This window comes from Micromys minutus (assembly GCF_963924665.1).
Source record: "Micromys minutus genome assembly, chromosome: 18".
Taxonomy (NCBI): Eukaryota; Metazoa; Chordata; class Mammalia; order Rodentia; family Muridae; genus Micromys; species Micromys minutus.
The window spans coordinates 32942704-32970626 of record NC_137953.1 but is presented as its reverse complement, the minus strand read 5'-3'; the positions used below and the strand labels follow the sequence as shown (position 1 = coordinate 32970626).

Below are 27923 nucleotides of genomic sequence, written 5' to 3'. Positions count from 1 at the left end.
ACAGCACTCCCAGGATGCAGTTTGTGTCAACACGGCCGCAGCCTCAGCAGCTGGGCATCCAGGGTCTGGGGCTGGACAGCGGGAGCTGGAGCTGGGCCCAGGCTCTGCCCCCGGAGGAGGTCTGCCACCAGGAGCCAGCGCTGCGTGCGGAAATGGCCGAGGGAATGCCGCCCATGCAGGTGGGTGCAGCGCCCGCGGGCGCCATGGCCGCGCCGCTGCCGTGGGGGCGGGGCGGGGCCGGGCCTCTGGGAGCCTCGCGGCTGCCGGGGCCCCGGGCGGACCGTGGAGCGGGCCTGATGCAGGCCCGGAGCGCCAGGCCCTGCCGCGCTGCCACGGTGCCACTGTCCCGGCCGGTGCTGTCGGGACCCAGGGCCCGCAGGATGCGGAAGCCAGGGCTGTGTTGCCCGGGACCTAGCGTGGCGGTGGCTGCTTCACTGAACGGGGGACTCGGGTTCCTATTGGCGTCCGACCCGCCTGGGTTTGCGGCAGGCCTTTTCCCGGCCCACTGAGGGAACAGTTCAACCATGTTTACACTGTAGCCAGTTTAATAAAAGGGCTTACAGCTGTTTTATTGCTGTCTTTCTCCGACCATAAAGAGCAGCCCACTTTTCTTCTCTAGAACGGATGAGCCAGGCAATGGACTGGGAGGGGACTTTGTCATCTTGGGTTGGCAAACTTGCCTGCATATTGGAATCGCCAAAGCAGCCTAAGACAACTGACTACGCCCAAACCGCATCCTTGAGCGTTGTCTTGGGGTCCTGGGGGTGAGAGAGAAGGCTCCGTACGTGATCTCAGACTTAGCTGGCACGGCCCTGGGTATAAAACACAAGGGGAAGGGTCAGAGTGACAACATCGCTGTCTCAGAAGGGAGACAGAGTTGCCCGGGGACTGGACTCTGAAGAAGGCTCCCCTGTGTCCCCACCTGATACTCAATCGGGACCTAAGACTTGACAAGTCAATATGAAGTTGCTTGGTTGTTTTTGAGCAAAATGACCAATTGTAGGTCTTCAAACCTGCTGAAATGCAACCAGCCTCAGACTTGCTAAACTTCCATTGTCAGTCTTAGCCCTTTCTTTAGACAAGGCCCCAGTGAAGTCTCCATAAGCCCAAGGGATGGCACTGAGAGCCATCCAGCCACCAGGACTCAGCTGAGGCTGGCATTCCTAGGGCCCTGTTGTTCTCACTCCCATATCAGAGAGAAATTCTTAGACACCGTGGGGACAGTCTTCTGGCTATCACAGCTTCTCAGAGTTTGAGAAAATAGTTTGTATGATTGTCAAAGGCCAGTCCAGCTCACTTCAAGGCAATAGGATTCCACTTTTCCCGACCGGAGGACCCCTTCAGCAGAAGTAGAGAGAACCAAAAGAGAGAAAGGAACATGTCTTCCTGTCCTGTTTGAGACAAAACATCAGTTATCAGCCTGTGTTGACATCGAACACACTTTGACCACCCTCCATTTTTCTTTCTCTGTCGTAGAGCTCAGCACCCCACCCAGCCTATTAGCCTATACCTAATGGAAGATAAAGAAAGGGGGGCTCCCCATGATCCAGAGCCCCCTCATCAGGAAGTAGGGAAGGGAGCTACCAGTTTTTCTTGTAGCCCTCACAGGGGTGAAGAATGTCCCCTCTTCCAGTCTAATAAGTGATATTGTCTAGTAAACCTGTTTTTCAATTTGCATAGTTATGAGAAAGTATCAGTGTGTGGAATTTAGCGATTCCTGGTTTGTCGGCCAGCCTAGGTACTCTGGTCTCCTCTGTAGGGCAGGCCTAGTAGAAGTGGCAGTGATTGCATGTTTGCAAAGTGTTTGTGTTACACTTAGAACCCTGCCAGTTGGCAGGGCAGGGCGGTGCTAAAGAGTGACCAGCTGCTTCTTTGTTCCTCAATTTCATCATCTTTAAAGCAGAGATAATCGTTCTTGCCCCAACCTGCAAGAGAGATTGCTCAGAAGATTAACTTCAGTCAACTTACACGGAAATTCCTACCTTGAAACAAAGAATGAGAGCCAGATGGGAAGTTTGCTATTGAGCGCACTCCCTGAAGAAAGCAGCTGCTCTAGGCAGAGACAGGGTCTGTGCTATGTTAGGTGAGGAGGCCAAGGCAGGTGAACTAGTAACTAGGAAACGGAAGAGGGGTTAGTTGGATGGGTGGGTGACTGCTCTAGCTATCACGGAGGTCATTAATGAGTCCATCCAGAGGCAGAGGCTTGGTAGAAGAAAGATACTGCATAGCACTTGACTGGTTATCCCATTTTTAGGCCACCTTCTCTCTCACACATATTCTTATCCTGAGCTGTCACTTTCTTCCCTTGCACACAGGCTCAAGAATGGGACATGGATGCCAGGAGACCAATGCCTTTTCAGTTCCCGCCCTTTCCAGATAGGGCCCCTGTCTTTCCTGACCGCATGATGCGTGAGCCCCAGTTGCCCACAGCAGAGATCTCTCTCTGGACCGTCGTAGCTGCCATTCAGGCTGTAGAGAGGAAGGTGGATGCCCAGGCTAGCCAGCTGCTGAACTTGGAGGGACGCACAGGCACAGCGGAGAAGAAGCTTGCTGACTGCGAGAAGACAGCTGTGGAGTTTGGTAACCACATGGAGAGCAAGTGGGCCGTGCTGGGGACCCTGCTGCAGGAATATGGGCTGCTACAACGTCGGCTTGAGAACCTGGAGAACCTGCTTCGTAACAGGAACTTCTGGGTCCTGCGGCTGCCCCCTGGCAGCAAGGGGGAGGCCCCTAAGGTATGTGGTGAGACAGGGGTGGGGTAGGTGAACAAATCCAAGCACTGTAGACTTCACCAGTTCCATGTTGTCTCCGTGGCTTTGTAAAGCCTGTCTTAGGCCCTGTTGTATCCCAGCAGAGCTGGCCCCACAAAGACCCTATGTGCTTGTCTTGGAGTCTTTGATCTTGCTGCCCTCCAGCTTACCTGAGTTGTCTGTCTGCACAATTGTGGTTCCTAATGCTTGGTTTTATTCACTTGACAATGCATGCGCTTGTCTGAACCATGTCTGAAGAAAGGCTCCAAAGCAAGCTGCCTAGAATAATTTTCGAGTTATGATCACTGATGTCAGCTGGGCCCTTCCAGGATTTAGAATTTTGATCTACTCCTGTTTCCACCCTTTTCCTGGTTCATCAATGCTCCCAAGTTGGTGGCCCTGTGTCTATTTCTTTGAGAGAATGGAGGCTTTGGGAGCTGGTTATGGCAGCTCACACCAGGAATCTAAGCACTGAAGGAGCTACACAGTGAGTTCAGGGCCAGCCTTAGTCTATAGAATGAGACCTTGTTTCAATAAAACTAAAGCCAGCCTGGAGAAATGGCCTAATGTTTAGGAGCACTAGTCTCTCTCTTCCAGAGGACCGGGGTTCGATTCCCAGCATCCAGAACTGACTCCTGCAAGTTATCTTCTTATATATACATGTGCACAAATAAAGGTAGCAAGCTAAAAAGACACTTCCATACATGGAAGTGTACAAGTTTGTCCCTTGGTCTGCTGTCTTGGTCGCACAGTCTTGGGCTGTGCCTTGAGCTCCAGGACTATTCTACCCTTACCCTTCCTCTTCCTCATCCATTTCCTCCACCCTAGATAATGCTCACCACCGTGTGAACACTTCACACCTCCCTCTACCTCATTCTCGTTCTCACCATTATAACATGAAATAATGCTTTGAAGGAGTTATCTATATATTTGTTACATCCAATTCCTCTCTGCCTTTTCAATATTGGCTCTTCAAATACATACCAAAGTAGATAGGATATTGTAATATACCCTGAGTGCCCATTATGAGCTTCAACAATCAAATGCTTGCCTGGTCCTGTTTTTTCTACTCATTTCCCAATTCTTATTTTTAAATCCTAGGCATCAGTACTTTTCTTCATACTGGCTGTGGTGGTGCATGCAATTTGCCCAGCCATTGTGGGGAAGAGGCAGGTAATTCCCTGAGTTTGAGATCAGTCTGGTCTACACAGTGACATAGCTACCAAGTGAGACCTTATCATCCTTATCATCATCGCAGCATCTTACTCGTAAATATTTCAGTTTTCACTCTAAAAATGCAGTCACTCATTTTAGAGTATGACAAGCTCCACATTACCCTGTTTCTATCTCTTCCATTTTCAATCTATCCCTTTACTCTATTTTTTTTATTTTTTTGCTTGAATCAAAATAAAAGTCATACACGGCTGGATGAGAGTTTTCAGGATTGGGTCTCTGCTTGTACTGTAGGTTCTGGGGTTAAACTTAGGTTACCGGGCTTGTGAAGCATGTATTTTTACCTGCTAAGCCGTTTTGCCAGCCTGCGACTTTTTGAGACCTGTAGGCTCTTCCTTTTTTTCTTATTCTTCCGTGTACTTTATGTGGTGGAAGAACTGGGCTGTCTGGATCCTCTGTTCCCACTGAACAGGTTCATCTATTCTTAGTGTTCCAGTAAATTGGTAACTAGATAACTCTCTCTGGAACCAACGCCAATCAGACTTTTTCTCCCCATCTTTCCCTGTTAAGGTCCTCATTATGCCCACAGTGTACAGACATTAGTCTGCCTTCATCCTTCTAATTCCATCGCCAGTAGCAAGTGGCCACTCCTTCCTTGGAACACCTTTCATGTGGCTTCCAGATGTCTCTCTTGATTCTTTCCCTCTCTTGTCAGCCAATGGTCCTCAGTCAGCTTTGGTGGCTTTGCTTCCTCTTTACTCTCTGAGTCTTTGCAGAGTGGTCCTGGATCAGTCTCAGCATCTGTGCTCATTTGCATCCCTTCCCTCCTGACTCCATCCAGACCCATGGCTGTAACTGCAGGCTGTAGCTCCCAAATGCACCCTATCCTGTATCCCACCCAGATTTGCTTCTTGGATGTTAGATTCACCATTCTTCCTGCTAACTCAGCGTCCTGAATTTAACTTGACCAGCCTGAACCCTGGCTTGTAGCGTATCTTTTGCTTTAACTTGGTGGGTTCTTCTTTCTTTTACCCCTTTTCTTCCACTTTTTCAACCCAACACTAGATAAGAGAGAAAAAAATGATAGAGAAGAAAGGAAAGAGATCCCTCAGTAAAGTCAAGGGATGGAAAAGGGATGATGATGTTACTGTTAGACTTTTTCCTGCCATTAAGGGCATCAAGTTCCTTGGGGCAAGTTTGATCTTAGCTGTCAGGATATCTACTTTCTTGCTTGAGCATGTCTACTTATCCAACTGCAAACGACAACAGCCAATCAACAATCAATAACCCACCACCTCTTGGTGCCCTAGCCTCTGAAAAGTTCCCAGAATTCCAAATACAACCACAGAAATTACCTGCAGCTGGTAAAACCATGCCTCTGCTAGAGCACAAGACAAATCATAGTCAGCTGCTTTGAAGCAGCCCCATCTCCCTACACCCGTGATTAAAATGAAAACATAACCTTATATAAATTTTTTAAAAAGAAACCAAAATTCCAGAATTGTCCCTACACTGGACCTTCTGTCTGAAGCTTGTTCTGCTGATGACAGCTCCATCCTTTCAGTCACGCAAACCTAAGTCCTGGGACCCTACCCAGCCACTGCCTTGCTCACACCCTACGTGTGATGCACCTCATGGTCTGTCCCGCTCCATCACTCGCTTCCAGCCATTCTCATCTTACCTGATTACTGTTCTAGTCTCTTAACTAGTCTCCTGTTCTCCATCCTTGGGTAGGCCCCGCACTACAATATATTCTTAAAATAATAGTCACAGTGACCCAGTTCAGATACCTCATTTATGGCCTCAGGATGTGGCTCAGTTGGTAGAATGCTTGCCTAACATGTACAAACTGATCCCTAACACCTCATAAAATTGGGCGTGGTAGCACATGCCTTTAATCACAGCATGGAAGGGGAGGTGGAGAATCTGAATTTGATCATTATTCTAGGCTACATAGCAAATTCAAGGTGACTCCAGAGGTATATGTTACCCCGTCTTTAAAAAAAAGTGTTATACTGTACCATCTAAATCTCCCAAATAGCTTCTCGTCTTTTTCTTCTTATTTACAATCTTTTGTTAAACCCTTAAAATTAGGTTTTATTTAGAGAGATGAGTTATGTGTGCCATGACATGTCTGTGGGAATTGATTCTGATCTTCTACCACGTGGATCCCACGGATGGAGCTCAGGCTGTCAGTGTTGGTGGCAGGTGACTACACACTGAACCATCGAGCCAGCCCCTGGCTTCCCATTTCATCCCAAATAAATGTCTGAGCTTGCCACCTTCCTGACCTCACCCCCTTCATGCTCCCTTTCACCCAGTACCTGCCAGCTGTCTGGCCTCCTGCTGTTCTCCAGCATCACCAGATGCTCCCACAACAGGGACACTCCCCCAGGAAGCTCCTTCTCTGGTTATCTGCCTACTTCTCTTGTCAATCCCTGACCTCCTTGGGGAGTTTGCTTAGCTGTTACTTAATCAGTGTGCCTTCCTGTGGTCACTTTATATGAGGAATCCAGCCCCAGGCTTTGTGTGGTAGGACACTCCTGTAATACCAACACTTGGAAGGCAGGAAGATTTTGTGTTTGCAGCCAACATGGGTTATGTATTGAGTTCAAAGCCAGCCTGGGCTACATAGCAATACCTTAGCCAAATGAACAAACAAGGAGCAGTATCAAGTTCCTCCTGAATCTTGAATATTTCCTTTTTGGTTTCCTTTGGTTGGCTTTCCCTAACCAGAATGTCTACTGTTAGTACCAGAAGAGCTACCAGACATCTGTGTATCTAGGCTGTAAGACACTGAGTTGTAATAGCCTCATCTTGATTTGGGATGTGTTGCTCTAGCAGCATGGTCAGCATTTCCCTTGATTCTCCTGCTTCCCTTTGCGCTTGTCTATACCATGTGCCTTAACTCAGTGTAGTGTTCTTACCTAGCTCTGCCTCTTGTTCTATGTGTTGACTAAAGCGAAAGGAACCTCAAGTTGCCGCCAGCCATTGCATGATAATGAAATTGTTATGGGACATAGGATCAGCAGATTTGTTTGGTTTTCTTAGAGACTTTTTTTTTTAAATGTGCATTTGCCTTCATGTATGTCTGAGACTATTAGATCTTGGAACTGTAGTTGTAAGCTGCTCTGTGAGAACTGGGAATCGAACCCAGGTCCTCTGAAAGAGCAGTTAGTTCTCTTAACTGCTGAGCTCTCTCTCTGGACCCCAAGACGTGGGTTTGTATCTTGACTGGGCCACCTTCTGGCTTTCCTACTATTGGGAAAGTATATTTGTTTTGTTTCTGAGCTTCATCAGTGTCTCCTTAAAGTGTAAAGTAGTTTAGCAAACGTCTAGCTGGTCCCTTCGAGCTTCAGTGTTGTCATTTATAACATGAAGATGACATTGTAATTTCTTTGTGGAGATGTGGGAAGTCATTGATTTTATTTATGGGAAAACACTATGCAGTCATTGTTAGTTACTTGTTGCTGGGCAGTAAATAACCCCAAAATGGTAGCCTAATAAATATATCATATGATAGTTTCTGTGAGTGAGGAATCAGAAACAGCTTGGATGGTTCTGTTCAGTCAGTCCCGTGAGCTTCCAGTGTGGCTTTTGATTGGTGGTGCTGTCATTTAAACATTGACTATAGCTTTCTTACCTCATTATTGTACCTCACCAGGACTGCTTGAACCTACTTATACCATGGAAGCTACCTCTATGTTTCCTAGATTGAGGAATTCAAAGAGAGAGATTGGGATGGGTCTTGCATGTTCTGTGCCATACAATAGCATTTTATTTGCTACAAACCCTGCCCATATCCAAGAGGTGGAGAATTAGGCTCTCCTAATTTAAGGGACTATAAAAGTATTTACAGGCTAGGGAGATAGCTCAGTCTGCAAGATGCTTGCTGTGAAAGTGTAAGAACCTGAGTTTGAGTCCCAGAACCTATGAAAAATAGCCAGGTGTGTCATTGTGTGCTTGTAATCACATGCTAGGGATGTGGAAACGAAAGGATCCCCTTGGACTCCATGGCCAGCCAGCCAGTCTAGCATAACTGATGAGCTCCAAGCCATTGAGTCTCAAAGGAGGTGTGTACACAAGTATACACGTACCCGTACACATATGCACACTCAAACATGAACACATGTGCACAAAAGAATCTCATGGGTATGTTTTATAATCACAACTCTGTGTGCCAGGAGAATGTTATTGAATAAGGTTCACCACCCTTAATGGCTCATTGCATGTTCTTGGGTAGTCAAGATGCATTCTCTTTTTCTATTAGGTCTAGGAAGGATATCCTCTCTGATCCTTGAGGCCTATTGTGTCTGCTAAGGGATTAGTCTTTCCTGTCTGCAGCAAGTCTGCAGGCTTCTGTCTACCTCAGACCATGTCTTAGCTTTCTGTATTCTGTCACCATGACACTTTTAAAAAGTGATGTGTGTTTCCATCTGGATAGAAATTAGTCTCAGCCCGGTGGTGGTGGTGCACGCTTATAATCCCAGCACTTGTGGGGCAGAAGCACGTGGATGTCTGAGTTGGAGGCCAGCCTGGCCTACAGAGTGAGTTCCAGGACAGCCAAAGCTGCACAGAGAAACTCTGTCTAGAAAGGCCAGAAAAAGGAAGACGAGAAAGAGGAGGAGGAGGAAGAACTGACTCCAAAGAAATGGTTAAATAAGATGAAGATGCCACCATATTGCAGAAGATGGTGAACACACCTTGGATATACTTAGTTTTAGCCACTTATAGTCAATAACTGATTGAAAGGAATGGCTTAGAAGGCTGTGGAACTTTGAAGGGAACAAGGAAAGTTTAAGTCATCCTCAAAGAGGTAACAGTTGCAATAAAAACAATGACTTGCCAACCTTAAGGTAAAGAAATAGCAAAGAATAAGGGTAGTAGCCATTTAGTAATTCCCCTGTGAGCCAGCTGTTTAACAGGCAATATAGACACAGGAACTAAACAAGACAATTCTGGAAAGGTGGTTTGCCTATCAGGGAGACTGTAACAGCAAGTCATTGGTGATTTTCCAGGATATAATTTGACTCGAGTTCCATAGACCAGGCTGGCCTCAAACTCAGAAATCTGCCTGCCCCTGCCTCTCAAGTGCTGAGATTAAAGGTGTGCACCATTAACAGCCAGCTAGATGTTAGATTTTAGGGAGCTAAAATGTATATGGATTTTGAAAAAGAAAAAAACAGACTTTTCTCTGGATGCCCCAAGTGAACTAAAATAGAGTTGAGTGAAGGGTTTTGTTTTACATTTTTATTTGTGTGTGCACCAGTGTGTCATAGCACAAGTGGAGAGGCAAGAATCAGTCCTCTTCTTCCACCATGTGGTTTCTAGGACTTGAACTCGGGTCTTCATGGTTGGTGGCAAATGCCCTTACCCATCGAGCAATCTTTCCAGTCTGTGTGAATAATGCTCTTCCTTCCATTGAAATGGCCCACAGAAGAAACAGCCAGTGAGAGGGAGAAACTGAAGATGTAAATGTCAGCATTGTTTGGAATGAGTCTTGCAGATGGGGAGGTCGAGAACAACAGAATGAATGTGGAAGGTTTGGCTTAGCAAGAAGAAAAGGGCAAAGAAGGAGCCTGAGGTCAGAGAGGAGCAGAAGATGGAAGGAGGCCAGACAGGGCTTGGGGAGTGAACTTTGCAATAAGCTTCCCGGGGAGCATGGCAAGGTGTCAAAAAGAGGTCAACAAAAGGCTTCCAAAACAGCCATGGGACAGTATGGGAAGGTATGAATTTGTGGCAGGTGTTGATTGGAGAGTTTTGTGGTTTCATCTAGCAACAGGGAAACAGAATGAAGAAAGGGGACCACATGTTTTCTCAGAGTGAGGATTTGTCCATGCCTGGTAGGAATTCTAATTCTCATGATGGACTGGGGGCTGTCAGTCAGTAGGCATTGCACACAGCTATGCATATCACACCTGCATAGGGTCCCCTTGCAGTTTAATGCACCTGGCTTGTGGACTGACAGCCCCGGCTCTTTATCATTCACACAAATGTACCGCACAGGCCAGCTTTAGCCCTGAGTATGCCATGTAGAATAGGGCCTGGGCTTCAGAGTAAGAGAGAGCCACGGATTCAGTAGGGATGTGAGAGGGCTAGGAAGGAAGACTGGAGGTCAGAGAGGGAAGTTCAGTGATTAATTAATGGAAGTGAAACAGCTTGGTCCAACACGAGGTGGTGCTGGCAGAGGCTGAAATGAGTATGGACGAGGCGCGTGGTCAGAACGAAACAGCAGCGCAGAATACCTTGACTAGCAGTGGCTGAGAGCAGCCACAACTACAGCAGGACTTCCTCATAAAGATAGGGCGGGCTCCTGAAGCCGAGGCACGTGCTCCGCATGTTCAATATGGAATGAACATGTTTTAGTGACAAAATTTAACTTTGGGGGCTGGAGAAATAGCTTAGTGGATAAGAGCACTGGCTGCTCTTCTACAGGGCTCGCTCTGGTTTGATTCCCAATACCCAGATCGAGGCTCGCATCCACCATAACACCATTTCCAGAGGATCTTAGCCCTTCTTCAGGCCTCTGTCAGCACAGCTGGCCCTTGGTGCACAGACATAAGGCAGATAAAGCATTCATACACATAAAATAAAAAATAATTAAGTCTTGAAAAAAAATTAACTGTGTACACACAGGTGATGTGACCTGAAATACAGGTTTTGTCACACACAATTTTACTGTACTTGGCTCTCTGATTCTCACACTTGGTGTCACTCATATCCCTGTTACCCTGAGCCCCCAAAGAAGCACACTGACTATGGCTTTGCCCTCAGCATATAGTTCTGAATAGCAAAGGACAAAAAAGAGAAGAGAGGGCTCAGTGGGTATGGGCCCTTGCCACTGACAACCTGGATCCTGGCAGAACTTGAGAATGAGCTCCTGCCACTTGTCCTCTGACCTCCACATGTGTGCCATTGCATGGATGTTTCTACACACACACACACACACACACACACACACACACACACACAACAAATAAATAAAATGTTTAGAGAAGAAGACAACAGAAAGTAAACGGGCAGTATTGACACCACTACTATCGGATACTCAGGAAGGCCAGCCATGGGGAACCCTGTCCATAGAAATGAAGGGATGCGACCTCGGATGTAGAAATCGGGGTGCTGGGAACAGAGACCAAGCTCTGAGCTAGGCTGGCTCTGTGGCCTCCAGGAGAGGGGTGAGGAACAGTAGCAGGCTGCTGACTAAATCCCTTGTTGGTCCAGGTCCCAGTGACCTTTGTCGACATTGCTGTCTACTTCTCTGAGGACGAATGGAAGAACTTGGACGAATGGCAGAAGGAGCTCTACAGCAACCTGGTGAAGGAGAACTACAAAAGCCTGATGTCCCTGGGTAAGGGTACTCTCTCCATTGGCAAAGGCTCTCTGCCGAGAGCTTCAAGATGCAAAGGAGCCTGGTGGAAAGTAACGTGGAGCTTATGATAGGATGAGTGTTAGAGGGTGGCAGCTGAGCTGTTGCTATGGTAGTCTATACGGCACTGCCATTATCCTAGAATACTGTAAAATATCAAGTTTGTACCTCCGTGTGTTGTATCCTAACAGTTTGGGGTCAACCATGGGCTCCGTGCTCTTGACTCTCAGAAAGAAGCCTGGGTTTCTGTTGGCCTGCTTTCAAGATTCTTGCTGTATATAATGGCTGCCGTGCTGTGGGATGTTGATAACTGAGAGCCCTGCTTCATCACCTTGGTCTGAATTTACCTGCCAACTTCATTCAACCCTTTTCCCCTCTTCTCCATCTCATTCACAGACACGGATAGCCCAGTGTCCAAGCCAGATGCCCCAGTCCAGGCGGAACCCAGGGAAGAGCCTTGTGTGTGGGAGCAGCATCATCCTGAAGAGAGAGAAATCCCCGTGACTGCAGACACAGGTAATAACTGTTGAGCTAGGGATGAGTCGAGCAGGGGCAGGAGAGGAGAGATGGGCACCCTGCACACACACAAGGAGCTACTACTGTGTAGTCATGAGAGAATAGGTCTTAATACACCCAGGAAACACTTACATCACAGCTGTGGTGTGATCACTCACAGGACATGCCCTCAGGGCCTAAAATCATACAATACCATAGGCATTGGCCTTTAATAGCTCTGAGCTTCAGGTGAGCTAGGGAAGAGGCTGGCTGTGGCACACACCTCTAATCCTAGTGCTCAAGAGGCATAAGCAAGTGGATTTCCGTAAGTATGAGGTCACCCTGTTCTGTGTGGAGAATTCCAGGCCAGCCAGGGTGACACAGTGAGACACTATCTCAATAAATAAAGAAGTAAGGAAGGACTTAGGCTGGGACACCTCCCAGACGTGATGGGGTACTTAAGGCCTTAGGCTTGGGAACAAATTGCCCCAGGCCCAGTCTCAGGGAGACTAACAGAGGAGGTAAAAAGGAAGTCTGCAGCAGACATGTGGTTCTGCCTGGACAGTTGCTCACTGCCTGGATATAATCTGTATCTCATACCCTATTCTTGCTTTGGCACACACATACTTCCCTATTCACCCCCAAGATTCTTCCCTCACTAGTAAAGGAACAATTAGTCCCAAGAATATTATTACATTTGGCAGCTGTCACTAGGATGGAAGACAGTAGAATCTGCTCTGGAGGGCTTGCCCTGGTGCCTCTGCTTCTTGAACAGTGTTGGGCAACATGTGGTATGATGCTATACTAGTGTCATCTGCTCAACTGACTTACCAACTCTCACCCATATGTATTTATGTATATGAGTATACTGTTGCTGTCTACACCAGAAGAGGGCATTGTAACTTTAATTTTTTTAAACCTTAATTTTAGTGAAGGTTCTTAGATGCTTTAGCTTTTCTTATAATCCACCAGAGGTAGTGGAAAAGAAAGGTTACAGGGGAAGTGAACCTGTTTAGAAAGGATTTTTGGATCAACTCCCATCTATGTTGTCTGGAAATCAGCAGTTCAGTTCACAGGTCAGCAGCGGCAACTTGATCCACTCACAAATACCTCACAGATACAGTTTGGTTGAGTCAGGTTAGCAACAGCAGTGACATAATCTAGCAGAGACAGCCAGGCCTCAGCCTTGTCTAGAGTCAGCAGGAGGGACCAACAGAAACACCAGGAGAAGGTCTCAGCCTCCCTCAGGGAAGCAGAGATCAGTGAAGAATCAAGACCTACAAGGGTTGCACAGCTAGCTGTACCAGCAAGCCAAACTCTGTCTTGTCACTTTGTGGAGTCCTGTTTATACCCTCCAAACATCATGTGTCCTCCAGGAGGCTCAGCATGGGCCTTGCCTCAGCACGTGCATCCAATCAGCCTGAGCTCTTGGAAGAGGCAACAAACGGCAGCCCACCCCCAGACGTTTTTGGGTGCATTTCTATGGCATCCTAACAAATGCAGCTCAACTGCACAGTGTAAGGAGGACCAACACATGTGTGTCATTAGCAAAGATTCCTTTATTACATGCTTGCACATCCCTCTGTATGTTTGCCCCAGCAAAACACCATTCAACTGACTTTCCAAAGAACCCTTAAATTTCCTCTTCAGGACATCATATCCCATTACAGATGGTTGTGAGCCATCATGTGGTTGCTGGGAATTGAACTCAGGACCTCTGAAAGAGTTGTCAGTGCTCTTAACCACTGAGCCATTTCTCCAGCACTTGAATGGATTATATTTTCGTGGAAATGTCCAGCGCTGTTCTTTCTCCTTCCCAATCTTTAGTTTTACTATAGCTTTTTAGTCATAAAATTCCCTCTTTATTAATTCAGTGGTCCACAAAGTCACATAGACATTATTACTAGAACGTGTGCATCATGAGAATCTCCCACACTCATTAGCAGTCCCTCCCCACATCCCCACAAAGCCTCAGCCAGATAGACCTGCCTCTGCCTCTGTGCACTTTCCAAGATGAATGTTTCATTTCAGTGGCTTCTCCCACTCGTCATCAAGCACCGTGAATGTTCCTTGGCAGCTGTGGTTACAGATTCTAATGTTGTGTGGCAGCTCTTAATCTTGGGCCCTGTGTCCATAGCAGTTTCCCTGAGTTATCACCATTTTGGGTCACAAAATAGAACCGGGACCACTCCACCTAGTTTAGATGAAACCCAAAGAGGTGAGCTTGCTCGTGGCGAGAGCTGGTGGTGGAATTGAAACTGGAACCACACTCTCTGGGTTCTCACTCAGTCTCCTGTTGCCTGAGCAGTCTTCCACCAAGAACTATTACATTGTCCCAGAAAGCTGCAGAAAAAAAAAAAAAAAATACCCTGTTGGTTACAAAGCAGAATTCTGTGAAAAATATGTGTGATGGCTTTTATGCTTAAGGATACTTTTTTCTTCACACAACATCAAGATTTAGTTGAGCCTTTGCCCAACCTGATTGCTTCATGGAGCCGTGTTTGTGTGTCTGGCCTCTGGGGTAAAAAGCAAGAGTGAGTGACTGCTGTTTCCAAAGCCTTTGGCTTTTCAGACTTCATATTGCTATTGGCCTAGTCTCCTTTTCAAGATGAGGTCTCACTCTGAGCCCAACCTGGCTCAGAACTCACTATTCAGGTCACTCTGACCTCCAACTCATGATGATCCTCCTGCCTCAGCACTTGACTGCTGGGATTACAGGCATGAACTATCATATTCTTTTTGTTATCCCTTTTCTTGAATATTGGTCACTCTTCTGCTACTGGGACTTTCTCCTCCACAGGGTCCTACATGGCTCCAGTAGGAACCTAAGATTCTTGTACTGTCCCCTGGAAGTGCTGGCAACCATGGTTCTGACCTCAACACATACTGGGAAATGTGGTTCTCTCTCCCTAGGAACAGAGCCTCTGGTGCCTGCACAGGACGTGTCCTCCCAGGTAAAGCGAGAAGAAGCCCTGTGTGTTCGGGGCCAGCGGGGCCTGGAAGAAAGAGCCATTCCCACAGAATCCATCACTGGTAAGTGAGTCAAATAACTACCTGACCAAAGAGGGATGAAGTATAGTCTGTAGTCCCTGGAAGGTATCAGTCTAGAGGGCTGTGCCAGCAAAGGAAGAGGGATGGATGCAGAACTGGACCGAGACAGGCTTCCACAGAGGTACAAATGTGGTGTTTAGCATTGAGGGTTTATAGCTACATTCAGCTTAGCTTGTTCTGTTTTGTTTTGTTTGTTTGTTTTCCCTCTCCTTTGTCCAGTAAGTTTTGGATTGTCCCTCTGTCCTCTATAAAAAGCAGCTTACTTAATTCAAGCACTTTACTGAGCTCTATGGTGCTGGACTCTCAAAACCAGTAAGACCTGGTCTCAGACCACAAAGATACACTGCACAGGTATTTATGAGCTGCCACTCAGAAGCTGGGCTCCCCTGGTTTGCAGGCTCACAGGAGCTGCTCCTGGATGTTCTTTCAGTTGAGTTTGTTTAGATGAGAACCTGCTGTGGCAGGTGTGTAAACATGAGGCCCGGTTCTCCAGAGAGACAGAACCAATTGTCTGTGTGTGTACCGTGTGATCATGTGTATGCATGTATGTACAGGGACTTGTTTTAATGAACTGGCTAATGTGATTAGAGTGGCTGACAGATCCAAACTTTGCTAGCAAGTCCACTAGTGGGATGGGAACTGAAAAGGATTGGTGTTGCAGCTCTATCCACAAGATGGTCTTCTAACAGAATCTCTTCTTCCCTAGGGTTGGCCATCTTCTTAAATTCAACCCTTACAGGGTTACATGAGACCCATCCACATTACAGTGGGTCATCTGTTTAACTTAAATGTTAATCTCGCTTATTAAAAATCCCTTCATAATAACATCCAGAATTATGTTTGATCAAATATCTGAATATTGTTACCAAGTTGACACTAAAACTAGTTACCATACTAATAAGTGGTCCTACCTCACCCCTCCCCCAGGAAAGCCTGGGACACACAGACAAGTGATAATAGCCAAAGAGCAGGAGCCAGGCCCTCGCTGGTTATTAAATGGGTTTCTTTCTTTCTTTTTTATCTATGTATTATGTGAGTACACTGTAGCTGTCTTCAGACACACCAGAAGGGCATCCAGCCCCCTTAGATGGGTTCTTTAAATACATCAAATACTGCTGTCACTAGAAACCTTTAAGAGATAAGAAGGCAATAGATAAAGGATAAATTGAGCTTGATTAAAAAGGAAAGAAAAAAATTGATATTGAGTCTAATAGACCCAAGACTAGACTCAAATTTTCTTTCTTTTTCTTTTTTTTTTAGTTTATTTATTTATTATTTATAAGTACACTGTGGCTGTCTTCAGACACACCAGAAGAGAGCATCAGATCTCATTACAGATGGTTGTGAGCCATTATGTGGTTGCTGGGAATTGAACTCAGGACCTCTGGAAGAGCAGCCAGTGCTCTTAACCGCTGAACCATCTTTCCAGCCCACCTCAAATTTTCTATGTAGTCAAGGGTAACCCTGAACTTCTGATCCTCCTGCCTCTACTTCCCAAGTGTGTGGTTACAGATTTAGTAGCCTGGGGCGGGGGGGGGGGGAGGATGTTTGAGAAGTTCTGTTCAGATACTGATAAAAGGCTTCTTTGGAGGGACTGTTTGCATGGGAAGTACCCTCCTGAGGATCCCTTCTTCTGTAAAGAGATCTTCTTTTCTGCCCCAGAGCAGAGACCTCATCCTGGTTGGTTGAATCTATGGAGATAGTTTGTAATTTATTCACTGTCCTGTGACATACACCACCTCAGACATAGTTCCATTCATTATGGCTGGAACTGTTAGTTAATTGGGATACTTTATTCTTTTCCTTGACCTTCAGGGAAAACAAATGATTGCATGAAATCAGGTTCACTACATACAGAGACTGGAGGGATCTCCCCTTCTCTAACATGTTTGCTGTCTTTGTTCCCATGAGCAGACTCCCCCATCTCTGCCCAGGACCTTTTGTCCCGGATTAAGCAGGAGGAACAGCAGTGTGTATGGGACCAGCAGGATTTGGCAGAGAGAGATATTCCCACAGACCCTAATTCAGGTGAGAAAGATGTCAGAGTGAATTATTAAACTTAGCATTTATTGTGCCAGTGGAATGGATAAAAAATTACCTTAACATTGCTTGTTGAAGATTCAAAACCAAAAGGCTGCAAAATGTAATGTGTATTTGTTTGTTAAAGAGCAAGTAATTTATATTTTCTTTCTTTCTTTTTAAAAGACTTATTTTATTTTAAATAACGTGTATGTGTGTGCCAACAGAGGCCAAATTTCCTGGAGCTAGAGTAAGAAGGTTATGAGCTGATGATGTGGGTGCTAGAAATGAACTTGGGTCCTCTGCAAGAGCACTAAGTGCTCTTAATCACAGGGCCATCCTTCATTCCCCCTTCTGCAGCTGCATTTGTATGATATCTCCCGTGAAAACTCTGGGGAGGTTCTAGCTGCGAAGGGAAGCTCACTCACCTGGGCTGGGGATGGGTTTATGTATGAGTTTGTGAACCTGAGAGGTCCAGGGGCTTTCTTTGTAGAAGTTCTGACGTCACCATCTTATCCTACCATCCATAGCAAGGAGAGAGAATGAGGAATTGACTGTAGGAGTTGGTTGAGGGGACCAGACAGATGGGAAGCAGAGTCCCTCATAGACTCTAAGGTCTTGCCATGGGCTTATCAGTGGCTCTGGCTCTGCCTCTGCACTACAGGTCCGACCAGCCAGTTGTGACCCTATACGCTCCAACACTGAGTTTTCCTTTAGCGTGGCCTGGCCCCACAGTCTCTCTGGAATTTGGTGAATAGCGGGCACTCAGTGAAAAATGAATGAAGTCTTAAGATTGCCTTTTTCCCCTAACAACAGAATCTCTCATCTCAGCACATGACATTTTGTCCTGGATCAAGCAGGAAGAGCAGCCATATCCATGGGGCCCACGTGACTCAATGGAAGGAGAGCTTGGACTAGACTCTGGGCCCAGTGAGTAATGTGCACCTCTGCTGGAACCCTGGTGTGTTTTCACTCAATGGGAGAGGTGTGAGTCCTTGTTTGGAGTGGAATTTAGAGCAGTCTGCTTTGTAACCTGTTGGCAAACCAGGATAATGTGCAGGAAAACCAGAAGATTGACTACTGGCATTGGAAGAAATGATAGCAGTCACCATTTCTAGATTTGTTATTTTAAATTTACTTTAATTTTGTATTTTAGGGTTTTTTTTTGGGGGGGGGCAAAGATTCTTGGAACACAGTATAGCTGGCCTATGGTACTGTGGGTTCTTCTTTTTCCTACCTTTTATCCCTCCAGTTTCACTCTCTATCATTAGATAGGAAGTAAAGGAGAGAGAGAGAGAGAGAGCCCAGAATCTAATTTCTTTCCTCTTGTTTCTTCATTGAGCATGACTACCAACAAATCACAATCAGTCCCCCTGAATGACCAACAGTCACCAACCCCACTTATCACGGCTCTAGCATCTATATACCCTTTAAAAAGTTTCCAGAATTCCAAATGTCTCACAGTGGCAGAAACTGTAGCTGGCAGAACCATGCCCCTGTTAGGGCATGAGGCAAATCACAGCTCCTGCAGTCAGTCCAAAGTAGCCCCATATCCCTGGGATTAAAATAAAAACACTTTCTTATAATATTTCTTTTAAAAAAAATTCTAGAAATGTCACTACATTTCCTCCCTTTTGTTCTAAGCCATTAGCTGTGCTATGTATCATGGGAAATTAGAAACAGAAACATTTATAATGAAATAACCACTTTTCGAGTTAGTGGCCAGTGTTTTCAGGAGACCTCTTATGCTTGATTCTAACCTTTATCAGTTCCTTTCCCTTGGAAATATAAGCAAATCCCAGACCCCTGGGCAAAACTGCTGGCTTCCATTCTGATGTTAACATAGCCTTATTGTCTATAGGTAGATTTAATTCCACAGCTCTTTTCTCTAACCCCCTGTTCTTTCTACTGGAGCAGGTTTGCCTTTGATGTGGGGAAGAGTAGCAGCTGTTCAATCCTGTCACCTCTGTTAAATTGCCTCTCTCTTTTTACACAGACCATAATTTTAATTTCTTCTTTGAAACTGTCATCTATAATTCCTGGATGCACAATGGATCCTTGGGAAATCAGTCCCCTCCTTCCCAAGATCATCCCAACTGTCCCTGAGGACAAAAGATAATAAACTTCAGTGGGTATTTTGTAACGCTGAATCTTTGGGGATAAAGGAAGATGTTTATCTGTGTTTATCTTGATCAGCACTGACCGTGGTAGCATTAGGTCTGCAATACTTAGTTGAGGTTTTCTTCCTGCTTGTTATTTCCTAACTGACAAGAACCAAACAGCTCATACTTTCTACTGAGTGACTCCAGCCAGGTTTCCAAGACCATTTCCTGATGTTAAGAAATCACTTTGAGTATCTCTTTTTGGGTCTGCATTCCTGAATCCAGTGGTGGTGGTGCGCATTCTATACACTCCCCAGGAAGCACTGGCATTCTTCCTTTTTGAGATTTAGGAAAACCATTGTCTCTAGAAATGACTTGTTCACTTTTCCTGTACAAAGTACTATATTTCTCATAGTTACTGCACCAGGTATTTGAGATCTGAGGCTTTTGGTTTGGTCACAGCCTCTTTGGAAATTGCTGTATTTCCTGCCATTGAAGCACTAGATATTTTGATATCAGAGATCTCTAGCTATAACTTGACCTATTATATTAACCTGGTACATATTACAACTAATATCAGTCATTCATTCCCTTGCCCACTTGTCCATAGGTGCTGCCTGTGCCTTTCATGGTCAAATAACTTTTTTTACATTCGGTATTTGAATTTTCAAATGCCAAGATTTTTATCAACACCTGCCTTGCCTTGAGTCAGAGTCTGATATGGCTTTTTTTCACAGCTAAGATTAATCTTGGTTAAAAAAAAAAAAAAATCAGTGAAGGATTCTCCAGAGCCTTGTATAATCTTTGTAAATAAGGTGGACCTTTTCCCAGACTCCTCAACTTTGTTTCAACCTCTCAAAGCCACTAAATGACTATAGTATTATCTAAAATACTATAGTAACATTATCAAATTGAATCTGTTCTTGTATATCAGAGTACTACCCTTCAACTAACAACTGATCTTTTACTGTATTCACTCCTCTCACTCTATTTCACTGTTCAGTACTCATGGCTTTTTCCCACCCCCATGTGAACCATTTCTATTGTGGGCCAGACTTTAGTACAGCTGTTACCTATCCCTTCCAGTCTTGGGAATAATTCTATTTCAGTAGCTCAGTTATTTAGAATTTGTTTCGTTTCACATAAGGTGAGTGCATCCTATATAAAATCATGGCCTCTTTAAAAACACCTTAGAGCTATTATTTTTTTTAGGATGCCATCCTATCTCATCATAACCTGTTCTACACCATTAGCAGGCGTATGCTGTACAAGTACTGGGAAACTGATGGTGGTCTTGTGACTCCGGGCTGCCCCTCCTCTAACTCTGGCCGCTCAGTTGCTGGAGGTTAACCCTTGCTTTTGAAATGGGCTGTTTCATCAGATTGTCCTGTTTTGTTTTGTTTTCAGTTTTTCTTTCACCCAACTGCCCCACGGCATAGTTTATTTCCCTCTTTACTAATGTGGGAAACTCCTACTCTGTAAAGTTGGGTCTTGATTCTTCCTCCCAGCCCTATGTTCTCAGAATTAAGACTCATACTCAAAATATATTTACAAATACCTTGGCCATATAATTGGCTCTACCCTAACTAGATTATAACTAAAATAACCCAACTATGTTAACCTACATTCTGCTACATGGCTGTTACTTACCTGTGCTCAGGTACCATGTCTCCTCACATCTTCTCAGATGAATGCTCTGCCTGGCTCTATCCCAGACCTTTTTCCTGCCTTCCAGATGTCCTACCTTCTATTTCCTGCCTAAGACATAGCCCATGGGCTTGTTAATTGACAGGCAATGCATTCATACAATGCATAAGGTATTCTCTCTACACCACTCTTGTTCAGTCACCATCACTGAGCCTTTTTGTTCTCTCTTTTCTGGTGTTCCGTAACTCTAAGAGCTTCTATCTCCACCTATATCTTTACAACTGTACAGCCAACTCTGTAACCCTTTTAGAAAAGATAGACTAGGGTAACCCGTCTTCTTTTCCTATTTGGGCCATTTTTTTGTTTCTTAGGCCCCTCCATGACCACTAGCCATTTTTCCAACTGCTCAGCCAGTCTTTCAAACTCTTTTGAAACAAAGTATTTGAAGAAGAAAAAGTAAAAATAGAAAATCCCCTCTGGGCCCCCATCTACTGCGAGAATGAAGACCATTCTCAGCAATCAGACATTCCAGATAATGTCGAAATCACTCTGAAGGGGTGCACAGTCATTGTGAAGGGCCCCAGGGGAACTCTGCGGAGGGACTTCAATCACATCAATGTAGAGCTGAGTCTTCTTGGGAAGAAAAAGAAGAGGCTCCGTGTTGACAAATGGTGGGGTAACAGAAAGGAGCTGGCCACTGTCAGAACCATCTGCAGTCATGTTCAGAACATGATCAAGGGTGTTACACTGGGCTTCCGTTACAAGATGAGGTCTGTGTATACTCACTTCCCCATCAACATCGTTATTCAGGAGAATGGGTCTTTGGTTGAAATCTGAAATTTCTTGGGTGAAAAATACATCCGCAGGGTTCGGATGAGGACAGGTGTTGCTTGTTCGGTCTCTCAAGCCCAGAAGGATGAATTAATCCTTGAAGGAAATGATATTGAACTTGTTTCAAATTCAGCGGCTCTGATTCAGCAAGCCACAACAGTTAAAAACAAGGACATCAGAAAGTTTTTGGATGGCATCTATGTGTCTGAGAAGGGAACCATACAGCAGGCTGATGAATGAGACCTCAGTTTCCTAGCTCCAGAAACAAGACCCTGAACACAAGTACAATTTGGGGACAATAAAAAATTTAGATATTAAAAAAAAAGAAAAAAAAAAAAAAGAAAATCCCCTCTGGGAGCAAACTGGGGTAGGGTCTGGTTAGATGTGAACGATATCCCAATAGTAGCAGCCACAGTATAAACTTTTTGCTGGCCTCTTGAAAAATAAAAACCCATTTTTTTCATCCCCTGCCATTTCCTCTTGGCATTTCAAATCAAATTTCCTTTTTTATCTTTAACTTTTGATCCACTACTTGTAATTTGCCTTAACTATTTTGTGAGGTTTTTTTTCCCACCCTTGACCCCTACCCCCATTTCACCCCTATAAATAAGAGAGAAAGAAGGATAAAGGGAGAGAGAGAGAGAGAGAGAGAGAGAGATCTGAATTTAAATTCTTTCCTTCTGTTTCTTCTTTGAGCATGACTAAGAAACCGCAGTCACCCCTCTGAATGATGATAACCACCAACCCTGCCTCCTGGGGTTCTAGCATTTATATACCCTCTGAAAACTTCCCAGAATTCCAAATGTCGCACAGTTGCAGAAACAATCTGCAGCTGGTAAAACCATGCCTCTGCTAGAGCATAAGGCAAATGACAGTCATCCTACATCTGGGATTAAAACAAAAACATATTCTCATATTTCTGTGTTTTTTTAAAAACCGAAATTTTAGAATGTTCACTACTGTTGTTGTGATTATTTAATCTCAGTTGGGAGTTTCTACCCCACCTTTGCTCATTCTTTTCCCAGATGAAAGGCACAAAACCTTCATATTTATAGTCTTTAGTGCAATGCACTAGAGCTGGGCAGATATCTGCCCTCTAAGCTATTAAAATCTACTCCCCATCAATAACCCAGAGTTATAACATGCCGTGTTCCATCTGGGCCACTCTAACTCCAGCTGGCCAGCCCTCATGGCTGTGTTTTCATGACTCCCTACCCCATGGCATTTTCTCCTTTCTCCACCTTCTTTCTTCTCTCCCTTGTGGTCCTGCCTCAGACCCCTAGCCTAGGAACCAAAACTACCTCTCTTCTGCCCAGCTATAGGCTGTAGGCATCTTTATCCAACCAATAATTTTAAATTAAGGAGCAAGGTCACATAGCATCACTTGGTGCACCTGATGGTCCCCCCTGAGACAACCAGGGTCAGTAATTAGCATAATATTACATAGCAACAGACCTCAACACACTACACATTGGAAAACACAGATATTTAAATGTCATAAGAATAGTAAAATTAGAGTTATGACATAACAACACAAATAATTTTATGGTTGGGGGTCACCACAAGAGGAGGAATTGTATTAAAGGGTCACAGCATTAGAAAGGTTGAGAACCTCTGCTCTCAAGGCTAGGAACCTTCCAGAAATCTTCCAGCATAGTATTCACACCAAATTACCAGATGTCAATCATATCTGAATCAGTTAGCAGCAGTAGCCAGAAGGCAAAGCCTCTCATGCCCATGCATGAGGAAACACAGAAGAGGAGGAAGAGGAGGAGCACTACAGTAATTGCAGAGTGGAAACTACAAGAGCCAGGGCACCAGTCAGTGAGAAAGGCCACCTAGGACAAAATCGCAGTTCTCTAGCACCCGAATGTGGAGCCCCAGGGTGTTTGCTATGGAGTAATTGTTCTGTCTGACCTTGAGTGCTGAATTGGGCCAGGCAAAGAAAACAGTATGTGGGATGCAGGGCATGATGGGATGTGGAGAAAGTGGACTGCTGGTTATGCTGAGATTCAAGAATTATCAGAGTAGGATTGTCCGTGGGTTCCCTGGGAAGCATCCACAGAAACTAATGAGCATGTGGAAAGGAGCGAAGTCACAGACCTTGGTGGAGCAGCAGCAAAAATCCACATTCTAGTGGTACAGGGACCACAAGTGCTTTGGACCCAGGATGGTGCACTCAAGTATCTGGCATCAAGATGAGAATGAGTTTGACATTTGCTCTTGGCCACTCCAATAGAAATAGTAGTGAGGATTGACTAGTCCAGAAGACAGGTCAGAGCCTGGTCTGTATAAGGTCGTATTTAAGAACTGGCTTCAGAGCCTCAAGGATCAGGTAGAAACATGACAGTTATGACCCGAGAAGTTAAAAATAAAAAATCAGTTTCTCTTTTTGACTGACTCCTGCTTCCAAAATGATGAGTCTAAGACTAATTGCTTATTAATAAATGGCCTAAGCCATAAGCTTTGGCTCATTCTCTGACTAGCTTGTAACTTATTTAACCCATTCAAACTATTCCATGTCTTCCACATGGTTAATTGCCTCTCTTTCAGTCCCAACCTGTTTCTTCCTTCACATCTTCCTCAGCATCTTCCCCAGTGTCTCTTTCAGCATCTTGCTTGACTCTCTCCTTTTATTCTCTCACTATTTCCCAGAATCCTCTCTCTTCCTGCCTGTGTCCCACCTCCTATTTCCTGCCTCAGGTTATTGGCTATAGGCTTTTTTATTGACACGTGATACTTATAAGAGATTCTGACTATAAGTAGCCTCCATTTGTTCCTGCTCCCAAATGGGAGTACTGAGGAGAGAAGGGGGTGGATAAAAATTCACCTTCTTCACTGTCTTCCACAGGTTGCCTCTGAGTAAGGGTTAGGTTCCTCTTGGGGGAGAGAGAACCAGAAAGTGGTACAGTAACAGAGGAAAAGGCATAAGAAAAAGGGAATTGAGGTCATTGTTCTGACACAAAGAACCTGGACTCAGCCCACTGCACACACACACACACACAGGTACCCAGAGCAAGAGCAGTAGTGAGGTTTGGGACTTATGGCCTAGAGATGCTAGAGCGCAAGGGAAAGGCACTGTAGCCAAGAAGAAGCAGTTCCCTGGAGAGCATGTAAAATGACATCATGGTTTTGTTAGAGGCCTTTGGGCAACATCACAGTTACCCAACCTGCCTTTTTTGGCCTGATGCCCTAACTGCACATCCCTCTGAGGTTTGGACTCAAGCTCCCTGTGTTCCATTCTGGCAAATCGTGCAAATTCTCTCTCTACCATAGACTCTCCAAAGAGAAATTAACATTATCCCCCAGACTACAACTAAGTTTTATTACTTCAGGGCAATGTGACATTTAATCTTTTAAACTTATTTTTATTTATTTATTTTTGAGACAAGGACTTACTATATAGCCTGGAACTCACAGAGATCTGCCTACTTCTGCCTTCTCAGTGCTGGAAATAATGGTGTATACCATCACACCCAGTTCAAATTTTTTAAATTTACAATTTTTTAAAAAATGTGTATGTATATTGGTGCTTTACCTGCATGCATGAGTATGCTCCGTGTGCATGCAGGGTGAAGAGAGATCAAATGCCCTACAACTGGAGTTAGACTGTTGTGAGCTGCATTGCGGTTGCTGGAAATCCAACCCACAAAGAGCTAGTGCTCTTGACCCCTAGGCAATCTACCTCTGAAGGTGACTTCTGGGGTAGCAGAAACAACCTAGAGGACTTTCCTATCCCTGATCCCAAATCGTAGGGCATTGGTGGGCCGTTAGGCTCATCTAATTATTAAAGAAAATGAGGCCAGGAGGATCGAGCTTCCCTCTGGAACACTGGAATCCTGAAGATGAGCGCCATCAGCTTGTCACTTCTGTCTTTCTTCCTGCCCCCAGGTGACAGCCTGCTGCTTGTAAAGAACCCACCCCCAGCTTCTGCTCAGCCCCAAACCCAACCTCACCAGCAGAGCCTGCCCTCCTTGGCTGTGCCGGAGAACCCTGGCGGACCCGGGAGCCGGAGCCTGCTGGAAGACGGCTTCCCTGCGCTTCCAGGCGAGCGCAGTACCGGAGGCGAGCCTCAGCCGGGCGGAGAAGGCAACGCAGGCGGTGGCGGTGGTGGTGGCGGCGGCAGCGGCGGCGGCGGTACTGGTGCGGGTAGTGGCAACAGTACCGGTGCGGGTACGGGTGCGGGCAGTGGCTGCGGCAGCTGCTGCCCGGGCGGCCTGCGGCGGAGCCTCCTGGCTCACGGGGCGCGCAGCAAGCCCTACTCTTGCCTGGAATGCGGTAAGACCTTCGGCGTGCGGAAGAGCCTCATCATTCACCACCGCAGCCACACCAAGGAAAGGCCCTATGAGTGCGCGGAGTGCGAGAAGAGCTTCAACTGCCACTCTGGCCTCATCCGCCACCAAATGACGCACCGCGGTGAGCGGCCCTACAAATGCTCCGAGTGCGAGAAGACCTACAGCCGCAAGGAGCACCTGCAGAACCACCAGCGGCTGCACACGGGCGAGCGGCCCTTCCAGTGCGCGCTTTGCGGCAAGAGCTTCATCCGCAAGCAGAACCTGCTAAAGCACCAGCGGATCCACACGGGCGAGCGACCCTACACCTGTGGCGAGTGTGGCAAGAGCTTCCGCTACAAGGAGTCACTCAAGGACCACCTGCGCGTGCACAACGGCCCGGGCCTGGGGGCTCCGCGGCCGCTTCAGGTGCCGCCAGAGCGAGACTAGGGTTGGGCTGGGGGGCGGGGAGGACTGGACTGGAGTTGGGGCGGGCCAGGGTTCTTGAGGACCAACCCTCCTGCTCCACGGTTCTCAGCGCTACTCCCCGCCCTCTCCTCATCTCCTGCTGGAAATCGGCACAGGAATTGCACTCCAGACAGGGTATTCCAAGGGGTGGACCTGGGTACCCCAGTACTGTCCAACCCTAGTGGACAGTTCAGTTCATCTCATAGGGTGGACCCAGTGGCCAGAGGAGGTTCCAGAGGGACAGCAAGGCAGCAGAAATCGTTTGGACACGCCTCGGACTTCCTAGTGTGCCCACTGGCCACCAGGGTTACAGATTCTGATCAGGGAAAGCGACCAGGGAGTCTCAAACCCCTTCTGAAATAAGGAAATATGATCCATCCTAAGGTGAGGAGACGTCCTGAAAAAGAAAGCAAAGATGCAATGGGGAAGCTGAGGGAAGCGCTAAGGGTGACATCCTCATGACAACACTGCCTCGCGCTCTAATAGCGCTTTATACTTTTTTAAAAAGTGTTTTCTATCCGTTATCTATCTACACCCTTAGCTTATCCCTTTGAGATAGGTGGAGTGGGGTTTTCCTGAGACACAGGTGAGATGTTTAGTTAGACCACAAGAGAACAGTGCGGCCAAGCCGCACCAGGGCTCCAGCCCAGTGCAGTGTCCCCACCGCACACACTGCCTACCTCTGTCGGTCTCAGACCGATCTCACCTGACCTTTCTGGTCTCTCTCCTCTCCCACTTCCCTCCCTGGATCCCCCAAATCCTCTCAGAAGCAACAGGGGCCAACTCCTGAGGAAACTGGGAACAGGGACTTGATGGGCTGTAAAATGTCTAGGCTTGTTATTGGGAAGGCTCTTCCTTGACATGAGCCTGGGCCCTAGCATCCTGTTCCCCCAGCCTGTATTTCTCAATTCTGATCAGTCAGGTGCAGCAGCAGCTTTTCACTGCACAACTAAGGCCAGGCCCTCCAGAGGCAGCTGGTGCCCTGGGTCAGACCTCACCCTGATGATTTACTCCAGTTTCCCAGGGCACGGGGTGAGGAAAGACTGGCTGCCAGAGTAGCCACCAAGGAATGAGACTCTGCCCATGAGGGCTGGGCAAGTGGGTGCTAGAGCCTGAGCTCTCTCTCCTGCCCTGGGCATCCCAGTTGGTGCTATCTGTTAACTGACTGTGCTCATGGACATGGACACAGACCTACTATGCTCTGACCCTGCAGGCGCCTTGGGAAGCGCCCAAAGGACTCCCTTTCATTTGGTGCATCACTCCATGGTTCCCAGCACCACCACAGCCTGGTGGGCCAGTCTCCATTTCAGCATCTTGCATGGCCAGGCACTGGGGTGGGGTGGCATGCCCCAGGACCCTTGTTTGTGTCAAAAAAAAAAAAAATGGCTTTCCCGCTCCTCTTGTGGATCCTGTTTCTCTCCCCGCTAGGGAGTGTGGTGGGTAGCCAGCATTTCATGGTACCACTTTTGTGAGCACTGCTTCTGTCTGCTCATCTGCGCTGCTCTGCTTTCCTCAGACCCTTTTTTGCCGTGCAAAGGGAATTCTTGAAATTAAATAAAAGGTATCCAGATTGCAGATTGCATGTTCCCAAAGCTGGAGGGTGCTCTAGCATGGCATCCTACAGCAGACCTCAATGAACTGCAACCCAATAAGCTGGGATTTCTGTCTTCTTCCCTTCACTCAGCATTTTGAAGGAGACTAATCTTAGGAAAACAAGTTATCATGAGATAAATGTAAGAGAGGCTTC

At 46.2% G+C, this 27923-nt stretch overlaps 1 protein-coding gene and 1 pseudogene across 2 annotated transcripts; both read left to right on the top strand.

Moving 5' to 3' along the window:
* Positions 1–27671, top strand: ZNF282 (zinc finger protein 282). Its single transcript, XM_080931839.1, has 8 exons — positions 1–179; positions 2316–2735; positions 11148–11274; positions 11689–11808; positions 14701–14820; positions 16753–16866; positions 17674–17787; positions 25329–27671. Exons 1-8 carry the CDS (start codon positions 15–17, stop codon positions 26156–26158), a joined length of 2010 nt encoding a protein of 669 aa, XP_080787965.1. The 5' UTR covers positions 1–14; the 3' UTR covers positions 26159–27671.
* Positions 21100–21677, top strand: LOC308432121 (large ribosomal subunit protein uL6-like; annotated as a pseudogene). The gene has a single exon. The product of its transcript is annotated as a large ribosomal subunit protein uL6-like (transcript).
* Positions 27672–27923: the final 252 nt, after the last annotated feature.